This window comes from Malus domestica, chromosome 15 (assembly GCF_042453785.1).
Source record: "Malus domestica chromosome 15, GDT2T_hap1".
NCBI classification, from domain to species: domain Eukaryota; kingdom Viridiplantae; phylum Streptophyta; class Magnoliopsida; order Rosales; family Rosaceae; genus Malus; species Malus domestica.
Window position 1 is genome coordinate 49,652,873 of NC_091675.1, and position 12,746 is coordinate 49,665,618.

The following is a 12,746-nucleotide window of genomic DNA, read 5'->3' on the forward strand; positions in this document are numbered from 1 at the left end:
CGTAATCATCGGTATCAAAAATGCTCATCACATCTAATGCAACTGCATATTTTTACTGTATAAGTAATAGGAAATTCAATGGAAGAAGTAAATTGATTTTATAGGACCACAAAAAATTAACTAGTGTGAACAAGTGAGGCTTGCTTTAACTACGATCTCCTTACGAATATGAGAATGTATCCTATAATGATAGAGAGAAGAAGGAATATACCAGCAGCCATGACGTTGACATTAGAGAACTCTGTAGATTTTCGGCTACTTTCTCCCCTTAATTTTTCGATTCCACTCTTCTCCAAACAGGAGTCAGATGCCGAGGGAAGCGGCACCACCACATCCCAGAAAGATTTGGTCACTGCAGATGGGGCGTCTATTTCTGGTTCCAAGATTGTTGAGTCATCTGCTGGAGCTTCCATAGACAACAACTCGACACATCGATCTTTCAGAACCTAAGCAACCATGGAAAGCAAAAGGTCAGAACTGCTAACACATTGAACTAAAGAGAGTAACTGAAAAACTCGTGCTTGATTGAGTCCAAATAGAGTTCTTCAGAACCAGAGACGGAAAGGGAGCATCATCTTTTTTCCAATTTCCTTAATATATCTTTAGTTTATAAGTACGAACCTCAAATGTCTCGGATGGCTGTAGGTAGTCACACACAAATGTACCCGCTAACCAAGGAACAAAGACTCTTCGGGGAAGTGAAAGATTGCATGATTGTCTGTTTTAAAATGCATAACAAATGTGGTCAGTACGGTGACCTACATTCAGCAATGTGAGCGGCAGATTACAGGACTATGGAAAATCAGAGTGGCATATAATCAGGCATAATTCAAATTCGTAGTGAAAATCTCTGTTTATTAAAACATAACAGCCCTAACAGACCTGAATGATTGAAGAACAATTTGAGAAACAGGTGTTTCACTGGATATCCCATCTCTTGGTTCCTGAATATCAGCACCATTTCTTGCTTGCTGGCCACTAGTTTCAGTTGGACCCACCTCGCCATCTGCCTCATCACAGATGATATCTAGTCTACTCTGCAGACTCGTGATTATGTCATCCTACAAACATACAAGCAATCCATGATTTTACAGGATATGAACACTACGAGGAATTAAAACTAGCAAAAACCATATCATGGAAATATCAAAACAAGGCCTTTGTGCGATAATTGCAAGCAACACCACATTTAACACAAGACACTGCAAAAGTTTTCTTTCTACCACATCAGAAAACACTCAGGCCTCGTTTGACAGAGAGGATTGGCTTGGATAGGACTATTCACTATATTAGAGGTATTTTAACGGAAGAAATGGATGACAAATTCCTTCTTTTGTCCAAGTTGAAGGTTACTCATGAAGAATAGTTGTCCCTGTTAATCGTATCATTTTTTTGTGGGGATTAGTAGGGACAAATATTCTTCATGAGTAACCTTCAACTTGGACAAAATAAGTAATTTGTCATTCATTTCTTCCTTTAAAATGCCTTCAATTATAGTGAATAGTCCTACCTAAACCAATCCTCATTATCAAATGAGGCCTCAAAGTTTAAAAATTTAACACCATATCATGGAAACAAAAAATTCCTTAAATACATAGACCCTTGGATTTCCACAATATGCACAAGATACTGCCAATTGATTCAAATGACCTATGTAGATAAGGATTCAAATCTAGTAGAATGAAGCTTCTCAACATCTTTACTGCAATTCTGAAACCAAAATGCAATAGATATTTTGCTACCTGACTCTGCTTAGGAAATCCTAGTAACATGGACTTTGAAAATGAAACTTGACACCTTCCACAGAGACAATGGACCCCAACTCCTTATTTACCAGAACTAAATTAAATATCAAAATTAAAATTAAAATTAAAACTTTACATTTGGATAAAAGAAAACATTTACCCGAATTTCTAAAAAGGCAATGCAACAGTCAATGATAAATGGGATGCAGTACAGTCAACTAATGATAAAATGTGGATTTCAAATGTTCAGTGTTAGCAGACTAAAACATATATTAATTTTCAGTGTAACATCAGGAATGGCTAAATAACAGTGACTATCTCTTGTATACCTTAATATCAGCAACAGCTTGTGAAATTGGTTCTTTGGGATTTAAAAATGCAAAGGAACACACAGAACCGCTAAAATCAACAACACCAGCAGTATCCTTCTGGCTGCAAGCTTTACACAATATAGATGCATATTAAAATAGAAACTCAAAATGGAAGAAGCAATTCATGGAAAAAAAAAAAAAAACCTGAACAGGAAAATTAATAATGCATAAACAAACCTTCAGTATCTTTCATAAATGGTAGAAGCAACTCGACTTCATGCAGACCATCCGATGTGCATAGATCATCGTTAACAACCTAAAGTTGTATGCAAAACAGAGAAATCTGGATGAGAACTTGAGGCTAAAAGACTCAACAAGGGGATAGCACAATTCAAACACTATGCTTTAAGCTGTAAATATGATTAATGGTTTAGTCTGCATCAGTTAAAAAATGTAAAATTAACCACAAGGTTCAATCAAAATTGAATTTGTGCAGTATAGGCAATTTGAGAGGGACTTGATTACATATGTGATGTTGGTGTTGAAATTGGTTAGTATCGCATGCAAATATGAAAAGGCAGAAACTCAGGGAAAATTGTAGCAAGCAAGCTTAACTCAAGGACGATAATAATTTACTCAAAGGAAAGGTCATATTTTGTTTAAAAGAAGTTGAATCTATGACTAAAAGTGCACCACCTTAAGACACAGATCAAGGTTTTATTTATTAATTTTTTCTGCTGACTGCCTTTTGATGAATTTTTGTGTTATTTTTACCACAGCTAGAATATGGTTAAATTCCTCATATTTCGATCGTAATCATAGAGGTAGCAATAAAATAAAAGAAAAAAGTTACTTCACAAACAAGAACATGGGTTTCTAATATCACCTATAAAGGTTTAAATGATAACGAAAACTTTTAAGAGTCCGGCTGATTGCTTTAAATATAGTCCCTACTCCCTAGAGTAGCAAGAGAACACTAGTACACCTTGAATTTGTCTTAGAGCCAAATTAGGTTCACCTGAATAGAAGAAAAATATATATAGGCTCGAACCTAGTGGTAACCAAGATTCTGTCAGCCTACTAGAGATATATTGAACTTCTGTGGCAATTGCATATATGTCAAAACCAGGTCCAATAAAGCACACAGGAACTTTTTATCCGCAAAATGATGAATGTTTATTCATCACTTTGTGGATAAATTTGTGTTTATGATAATTCTATTTGCTAATAGATGAAAATCGTTGTTAAAATCTGGCTTAAACCTAATTTTGAGAAGCACAAAACAAAATTCTAATATGACGAGCTGCATCAACTTTCTCACCTACAACGACTTGAAATAAACAAAACGTAAAAGTCTAGAGATATTATAGGTAACTTTCTACAGCACATTCCTACAGGCATCGCTACCAGATTTAGAATACTTCTATCAACTTGCAAAGAAAACATCAAAGTTGAAAAGAAGAAGTTGCGCATGCAATGAAGACTGAAAAAACTTTTACTTTGGAATTTAAGACATATATGGTATACCATTACATCACAGATATCATCAACATACAAATCAATAGAACCAACCCATGGTAATCCAGAGCATTAACAAACACTGCATCCAGTGCACTAGCTTACACACAAGAATCCAGCACATTAACAGGCATTTGAGGTACCACAGTTTTGCATATTAAAAAAATGTGCACAGTAATTTTCACTTTCAGAGGAACAAGTCAATGGCCTACTTACCAAATTTCCATCAAACATGGCTTTTGCACTTCTTAAATCTTTCGCATGAACTGAAATACCATGACAAAGGGCTTCACTAAAAGTTTGGAGATTTGATGAATTCTTGTGAAATATGGGCAATCTGGGAAAGAATAACTACCATGAGAAAACCCAAATACCACTATAGTACTAGTGTTGTAACTAAGCATCAACAACCAAAAATACTATTATTAAATTGGATAGACCAGCAGTACTATGAGAATGCAATCTATCAAGTGGGAGAGGTAGAAGCTCAGTACAAGTTACATTCAATTTAGGATTAGGCGTAACCGGACCTGCTTTTACATATCTCTCGTTATTTAATGCCAGAAGGTCAAGGAAGTGGGTGACCAAATGACAGGGGAGCCGGTGACCGAAGCCCCAGTGAACGGCGGAGCAAAATGAAGGTTGCATTCATGATAAAGATCTCTGGGGAAACCGCTAAAATAAAGATTGAACATGTGGGAGGATCGTAGCTTAGATCTGTGCCAAGGTTTTAAGACGAAAAGAAAATAGAATTGTGATCCGAATGTCATCAGTTAACCAGTTTTTTGGAAATTCTTTATTATGTGGATTCTGTCCAATCCATCTGAATGTCGTCTGTTAACCAGTTTTTTGGAAAGTCTATATGTGGATTCATTCCAATCCAGGATCACTGTCAAAGTGCTTAAAAGAAGGGTTATACTGACATAGGTCTGCTTCTGGCCGGTTTAGCATTCTAAAGTCTTGAAAGCTCCTATGAATACTCGAACACCGCAAAAGGCAAAGGGTTTAGATTCAAGGTTCAACTTCAGTGTTGGCTTTGGATATGACTCAATAGTGGATAAGAAATCAACTGAGATGATAAATAAGGTATGCCACTAAGATAGCATCTTGGTTAGATATTGATAGTTTAATATACTTGACAGTTGGATAATCAGCTCACTGTTTGCTTTTCCTTGAACTGAGTTCATCGTTTACTTCATGTTTGACGGAATCTGTATCCTTTCATGTTCTTTCGATCAACAAAATTGGGTGTTTTCAAAATCAAAATAAATGGCATCGGGTGTTTTAAAATTTCAATCCATGATGAAAAGGGGATTTCAAAATTATCCTCAATTGGGCTACTGAAAGGAAAAGTATATTAAAAAAAGGGTCCAAAATTTTAGGTGTGTGTGAAAACCACAGGAAAATTTATTTTTAAGTTTTAAGAAAATATAAATATAGCACAAGAGCACTCTGGTAGGCAGGACTTTCAACAACCTGAACTATTGAGAGGAAAAACAAATTCCTACATATTCAGAAGCCATAAATAAAAGAAATCCTCTACTTTAAATAAAGATCATTAAATAAGAAAAGCTGACAGTACCTGATATCAAAGTTGTACATGCACCTAAAATGTTGAAGGGAATTTAGGACCCTTCCCATTTTGAAGTCACAAGGCCTTAGGCTACTTGATGTAATATTTGAAGCTACTGCACAATTTCGACATGTCCACCTACAGAAATAACCTCTTTAGTCAGCCTGAAATAAAATTTGACAATTTAAGAGGGAATAATTGGGACAACTCAGGTTGGAAGATACCTCCTTGGACTATAACAAATGTGAATAAGCAGTCTCTCATCCCAATCAATCTCTGAGAGGGGCGCTGCTTTGGCAACTCCCATTACAGTCTGCAAGGGCCTTTTCCATTAATAAATAAAAAAATCATTTTTTTCCACAGATTTGCATATGTTAGCTACAAGTTTAAAATGAATATAGGCAGTCCTGTATTGATCATAGCTGACCCATTATAACAAGCCAAGATTTCTTTACTACTTGATTTATGGTAACTGTAAAATTTCCAAATGTTGTATAAGACCTAATTTCATGAATTCCAGCTTTACTTGATATGCCTAACAGATCGCATCAACATCCAACAGCCAAAAGCTGACTATGGAAACCAAGCCTTCACCAATCAATCTCATATTTATCCTTCCAACATATTTCACCGTGACTAAGCAGGGATTTATGCACAGTTAAACCCACCATCCTTTTGATGCGGAACCAAAGTGGAGTCTGGCCTAAATCAAAGGGTGTTTTAATCTTTTAATCTCTAGGCTTTTAGTATTTTAATATTTAGGGTTTTAGTCTTTTGATTTCCTAAAGAGTCAAAACCAGATATCTTTTATTTTTGTTTTAATTTCAGTTTTTGGCGTTTTCTCTTCCGCTACACTATCTAAATTCGCTGCCCAACTGTATCCTACATCACCTTCTACACACAACCAAGCTCAGAGAGCACAGTCCACAAAGTAATGCTTGATCAACATTTTAGCAACCAGAATCAAGCTCTACAAAGAAACATCCATATATCAAACAAGACCAATCGAATTCGGGACAAAAGAATACCTGGCAAAGCGTGATGTTCGAATTCTTAAAAGCGCTATCACTAGCCCAAATGTATATGCCAACCACTTTCATGCCACCCACTAACATTCTAGACACCTGAAACATCAAATAAATTGCGCCGTCACAACCCTTATTACAAATACACAAGCACAATGAGCAAAACCCAGAAACCAGATCAAATATTGTAAATTACACAAACGCACAACACAACACAACACACACACACAAATAGGAATATAAATATGCAAGCATAGATATATACAGGAACATTTTTTTTTATATGTTATTGTTTACCTGACGGGCATGTTCAGCGACCCAGTCCTTGTCAATGGAGAGAGAGAAGGAATCGGAGGGCTGAGATTTGGGTTTAGGCCCCTTTCTCTTGTCGTCCTTGGCAGGCTCGAGGACGGAGCAAGCAGGCGCTCCGGCGTCGTTCGGCGGCGTTGGGATCAAATCGAAGACGAAGCCTCGGTCTAGAGAGGAGCTGAGCTTGCCTATGAGGAGCCCCACCTGAATTTTCATAACCAACAAATCAAAAACCGTAAAACTCAGAAGCAACAATCTTTAGAGAGAGAGAGAGAAAGAGAACCTGCACGGGGGTGGAGGATTTCTCGAGGCGATCCTCGGCTAGTTTGAGCTGGGTTTCCTCGCCGACGACGGCTTTCACCATTGTTGCACGGACGCTATGATTTTGTGGCCGGACCAATGAGCTTCTTCGCAGTCGGTACAGGAGTCGTTTGTTTTGTGTTAATGGCCGGGCCGGGCTTGCGAGTCGCGCAAATTAGAGCATGATCACGGGTCGGCCCATTAAATCAAAATCAGCTGGCGACATAAGATTTTACTAAGGGGTGGTTTGGGAGTGAGGTGATTAAAAAAAAAGCACCCATGAAAAAAAGTTGTGAGGGTTTTAGGCGTTTGGTAAACTGAAAAAAAAAAGGCTTATTTTGGAAGCTGCTGTGAGAATAAGCTGAAATCAAAGGAAAAAGCTGAAGCTGCTATTTGTAGCTTTGGAAAACTGGCTTTTTTTCAAAACACACAGAGCTACAGTGCTTCTTTAATGAAAAGACCCATTATCAGACTGCTTTTTTTTCCAAAAGCACTTTTACAAAAAAATTTACCAAACACTATGCTGATTTATTTCACAGCCACTTATTCTCACAACAGCTTTTTTTCAAAGCACAGCAATACCAAACCAGCCCTAAATAGCATCAAGACCATTTTTCGTGTCAACCATGCAAAAGTTGAATTAACTTACAAAATCATCATTTATATGCCAACAAAAAAGCTTCAACCGAAAGAAGAGTAAAGGCAACGCTATAACTCATTTTTACAAATGAAAAACACCAACAAATTTCAAGTATTGTTATTTAAAAATTTATACGTAGCTTTAGATAATAGGAAGTGTAGTAAGTAATATATGGACAAGCGAATATGGACTATAAATCATGTTAAGTATGGGTTGACATGGGAGGCAAGGTACAACTAGCCCCAACAAACAAAAGATCGAGTTGAGATCGCGTTGCGTGCATATGAGTTTTTACTTCATTTTAACCAACCCAATTGAATTTAAAATAGAATTTGACATGGCGAGTTAAGTTGATCTAACCTAAACTACACCCCTAAGCGTACAAGATTTGCTCAAGCCTAAAAACTATTACGAGTGTGTATTTATCAAAAAGGTTTTTTTGGAGCTTCTACCTGTACCCAAATTCTAGTTCTTCCTACTAAGCAAACTTTTGATGCTCAACAAAAGTTTAGGACCTGTTTGGTATCCTATTTGAAATTTTTTATCATTTCTCAAAACATTTCTTAAGAACATTTCTTGAAAACAATTTTCTTTAAAACTTAAAAACTTGATTGGTTTGTGATTTGAAAATTTTAAATCTTATGACTTAAAATAGACAAAGAGATATAAAAAGAGGGGGTCGTAGGAGGGGGAGAAAGAGGAGAGAGGAGGAAAGAAAGTAAGAGATGATTGAAGGAAAGAGAAAGAAGAGAGATGATCGGACGAGATAGAGAGGAAAAAGAGTGAGAGAAATAACCGAAAGAATGAAGAGAGCGGATTGGGGAATAGACGAAAAAGGTAAAAAAAAGGAGAGATAAAGAAGAAAAGAGAGAGAGATAGATTTGGAGTGAGAGGGGAGGAGGGAGAGAAAAGAAAAACGTGAGTTTAAGTTAAAAAACTCTAAAAACTCACTTTTTATGTTTTTAGATAATAGACTATATTTTTTAGTTAGTCTTGAGTTCATTTTTTTGAAAATAGTCCTACCAAACAAGTTTTTAAGGCTTAAAACTTGAAAATTGTTTTTTAGTTTAAAAAGTTGGATTCAAGTAGAGTATCAAACAAGTCCTTAATGTTTTAAAATTTTACACTTTTTATCTAACCACTCCTCTAAAACTACTCATAACATATCGCAAACCAAACTAAGGGGTGAAGTGTATTGAGATTTAGATGAACTTTTGTTGAGTTTTTTAGTGATAGACTCTCACAGATTTGATAGATTTTTACTCACCAGTAAAAGCTCTATAAAATTTCATACTTTTAATGATATACTTTTGTGAAAAAGAAAGAGTTAAATGATAGACTTTTGCAATATTTTTAAAGAGTTGCTTATGTTGTATTAAATTGATTGGTAATGTGGTTTTGTATTGGGATCAAATCAAATCAAGCAACTGAAATGAACAAAGTTTTGGTGATTGGAATTGGGGTTTTGGTTAGTTTACTACTCCATTGTGAAGAAGTTGATGCGGTAGAATATATAGTGGGGGTGAGAAAGGATGGAGCCGTCATGCTAGGGATGGCAATTTAATCCGTCAAACCCGATCTCCATAGGTAATCAACCCAAAAAGTTTGATTTCGGGGATCAAATATTGGGTTTTTTACGGTTATGGGTAACCGTTGGGTAAATTGTTCGGTTTCGGGTTCAATTATGGTTATAGGGGTATTCGCCCTGAACCCGTACCATAACCCGCCCCGTTTTCATTCTTTAATAAAAAATATAAATATTTATTTTTTATTTTTTTTTATAAAAGAATGAAATCCCCCTTTTTTTTCTCCAACAACTTTTATCATCAATTGAGGGATTCTGGGATACTCCAAAGGTCTTAAGCGTGCAAGACTTCAAAGGTCTGTAACACTAACTTTATTCCAAAAATTGTAATGCTTTCAATCAATCATGGAATCTAAAAGAACTCAAAGGTCAGAAAAGATGGTTCAATACTTCAATTTTGGGGAGAAAAACCTATTTGTTTTCTCTTACAAATTAGCAGCCGCAGATATTGCTTCAAGAATCAAGCCTTCAACTTTTTGCAAATCTCGAAGTTTCTGAATCCATCAATATATATGTTTTCTTTAAATTATTCTTCTTTGGGGTTGAAAATTTCGTAGCGGAAAATTCTATGTTTTCTTCAAATTATTCTTCAAATAAAGGTCTGCTCGATTCTATGTCCCTTGATGAGGTAGCGGAAAATTCGGTGAATGACTTGCTTTCATCTAACAACCGCGAGATAGCTTGCATTATGCATAAATTTAGTCATGTCCCTCAGATAGATCATCTTGAATATTAAAGTTTCATAACAAAAGAGTTATAGGTATAATCAACATACCTCAATTCTGAAAATAAGAGTTGCCTTCTCTAAGGAGAGGGCTTTAACCTAGTATAGGGTTTAGGTAACTAGACAAAAGCTCTCACTTAAATGACCAAGGGAATTAAAAACAAGGTTCGAATGACAAACCTGGGCTTGTTTATGAATCAAATGGTCAGTCATCTAAGCAGTCTTCGCTTGAGTTCAATTTCTATATCTATTGGATCAAGTACTTTGAAAGTCATGGCATTCCTAATATTTGTGTACTTGTTAAAAACACTTGTGTACTTGTTTAATTAATTTGTTCTTTCTTGTTTAATTAATTGGTTCTTTCTTGTTTAATTAATTACTTTGTTGTTAATTTTTATTCTTTTAATTTTGTTTGCAGTAATCCATTATGACTAAAAGGAAATTTCGTTCTCAACAATATGATCCAATTGATTCTAATCAAGAATCTCAACCAAATCCAATCATTCAGATTCAAGAAGTACCAAATCACACTACTCAGCCCCAAAATATAGCAACTCCGAATGTGGTTGATACTCAAGATTTAGAAGGTTAGGGTGAGAAAATGGTTGAGGAACTTGGAGGTGAATGTAATACATCGAATCTCCGAAGTGAGGTATGGAAACATTTCACTAGACAACTTATTGATGGAAAAATGATGGCAATATGCATGTATTGTAAAAAGAAACTTGGTGGAGCAACCGTAAACGGCACCAACCATTTGCGAAATCATTTAAAGGTATGTGTGTATCATAAACAAAAAAGATTGAAGCAAACATTGACACAAAATAGAGGAGATGGAAAAGTAGAGCTCTATGCATTTGATCAAGACACTGCAATGAGAGAGCTTGCTATAATGATAATATTACATGAGGACCCTCTTTCCATGGTGGAGCATTTTGGATTCCGAAGGTTCATGACTGTTGTTCAACCATTGTTCAAGTTGGTGTCAAGAAACACAATCAAGAGTGATATTTTTAAAATTTTTGATTATGAGAGGTCCAAAACAATGCAACTGTTGGATAAGATAAAATGCAGAGTTGATATAACTACTGATATGTGGATTACAAATAACTAGAAAAGGGGATACATGGTGATTACAACACATTTTATTGATGACTCTTGGTTGTTACAGAGCTAAATTATAAGGTAATTTTTTTTTTATTATTATCATGTTCATTTAACTTCTAATTTTAGGATTGTTTAGAGACAAAAAAACAAAAACTTAGACTTTTAATTCCAGAAACATAAAAGCATAAATTATAGGTAGATATAGTACAAAGTATCTAGAACAAAAATAAGTCCAAAGTTTGAAGAAAAAAAAATATTTCATATCTTTTTCATCATCCTTGCCCAACATACCAACACCTAATCTAAAACAACTAAACAACCTAGCCAATTTACTAAGATAGTGATAATTGTTGTACCATATTTCAGAGGGGTTCCCATGTCAAGATTGGTAGTTTCATAAGGTGTTTTTGAAATTTTTGTGTGATTGCAAGTCTGAAAGGTAGATGGCATAAAACTTGATTGGATTCTTTTTAATAATTATTTTTCTTGTAATTTTTTCGTCAGGTTTATCTATGTCGTTGTCCTCATACCACTGAGACACTTGCAAATGCTTTGATGGATTGCTTGCTAGATTAGAACCTTAATCGTAAGTTTTCTACCTTAATTGTTGATAATTGCACTACGAATGATTCCATGATCTAACAAATACTTGAAAAGCTTTCTACTAGTTCACTTTTGCTAGCTGGAAGAATTTTTCATATGCGTTGTTTTGCACATATATTAAGTTTGATTGTTAAGGATGACTTGGAAATGATTGGTAGCAGTGTTGAGAGAATTCATGATAGTGTTGCTTATTGGTCAACAACACAAAAGAGAGGAAAAAATTGAAAAGGCAACACGTCAATTGAAAATTTCAACTACAAAGAAGTTGGTGCTTGATTGTAAGACTCGGTGGAATTCCACGTTTTTTATAATTCAAACTACCTTGATCTACAAAGATGTTTTTTATCGTTTAAAACAACAAGAATCATGATATAAGTGTTTACCGGAGGAAAAAAATTGATTGATGGGAAAAGAGACTTGTGAGAAGTTGTAATTGTTTTATAATATCTCAGAGTTGTTCTCTGGAACTAAATACCCCACTGTCAATCTTTATTTTCCAAAAATATGTGAGATTAGAATTTCATTGTCATGGTGGCTTGACTCTCCATATGATGAAATAAAACATATGGCTATAGCAACTGTTTTGGATCCCAGATTTAAGATAAAGTTGATTGAGTATTTTTTTTCCTCTCATCTATGGAAGAAGTGCTTCAAGTGAAATTGAGAAAATTCGCAACATTTGTTATGAGTTGGTGAAAAAGTATGGGTCCAATCTCAACTCCAACGTGGAGTCTCAAACATTATTTGCTTCTTCATCATACTTGAATTTGTTTGAATTTGAAGATATTGATCTTTTAATGGACAATTATGATCGTTTTGTCTCTAGTACGACGACCACATATAATGTGAAGTCAGAACTTGACCACTATTTGAATGAGACTATTTTGCCTAGAACATCTGACTTAAACATTTTTTGTTGGTGGAAATCAAATGTCACTAAATGTCTAATCTTGAGCTCTTTGGCCAAAGATATTTTGGTAATTCCAGTGTCTACAGTTGGGAGGTTTGTAAGTCCTCACCGTAATGAACTTCATCCGAAAACGTTAGAAGCCTTAATATGTGCTCAAGATTGGTTATGAAATGAAATTAAGGGTATTCAAAGTCTTAATATTATCTGCATTGTATTATATTTTTTGTTCTTATATACTAAATCTACTTTATTAATATACTTTCAATTTACAAGCTAATGTAAGTTTGCTCTTTTATAAACAACTTCTTCTTCCGATGAGCATACTGACTGCTGCTCCAACTTTGAGGATGTGGATGTGGATGAGGTAAGTATTGGTAATCATGCATATTATATTTT

General features: G+C 35.1%; 1 protein-coding gene across 1 annotated transcript; it reads right to left on the reverse strand.

Moving 5' to 3' along the window:
- Window positions 1-34: 34 nt before the first annotated feature.
- On the reverse strand, window positions 35-6,927 carry LOC103425276 (uncharacterized). Its single transcript, XM_008363361.4, has 11 exons — window positions 6,765-6,927; window positions 6,470-6,685; window positions 6,176-6,271; window positions 5,372-5,460; window positions 5,157-5,285; window positions 3,791-3,911; window positions 2,294-2,372; window positions 2,075-2,184; window positions 883-1,061; window positions 622-718; window positions 35-446 (listed from the first exon to the last, which is right to left on the reverse strand). The coding sequence occupies exons 1-11, from the start codon at window positions 6,843-6,845 to the stop codon at window positions 150-152; spliced, it is 1,494 nt and encodes a 497-aa protein (XP_008361583.2). The 5' UTR covers window positions 6,846-6,927; the 3' UTR covers window positions 35-149.
- Window positions 6,928-12,746: the final 5,819 nt, after the last annotated feature.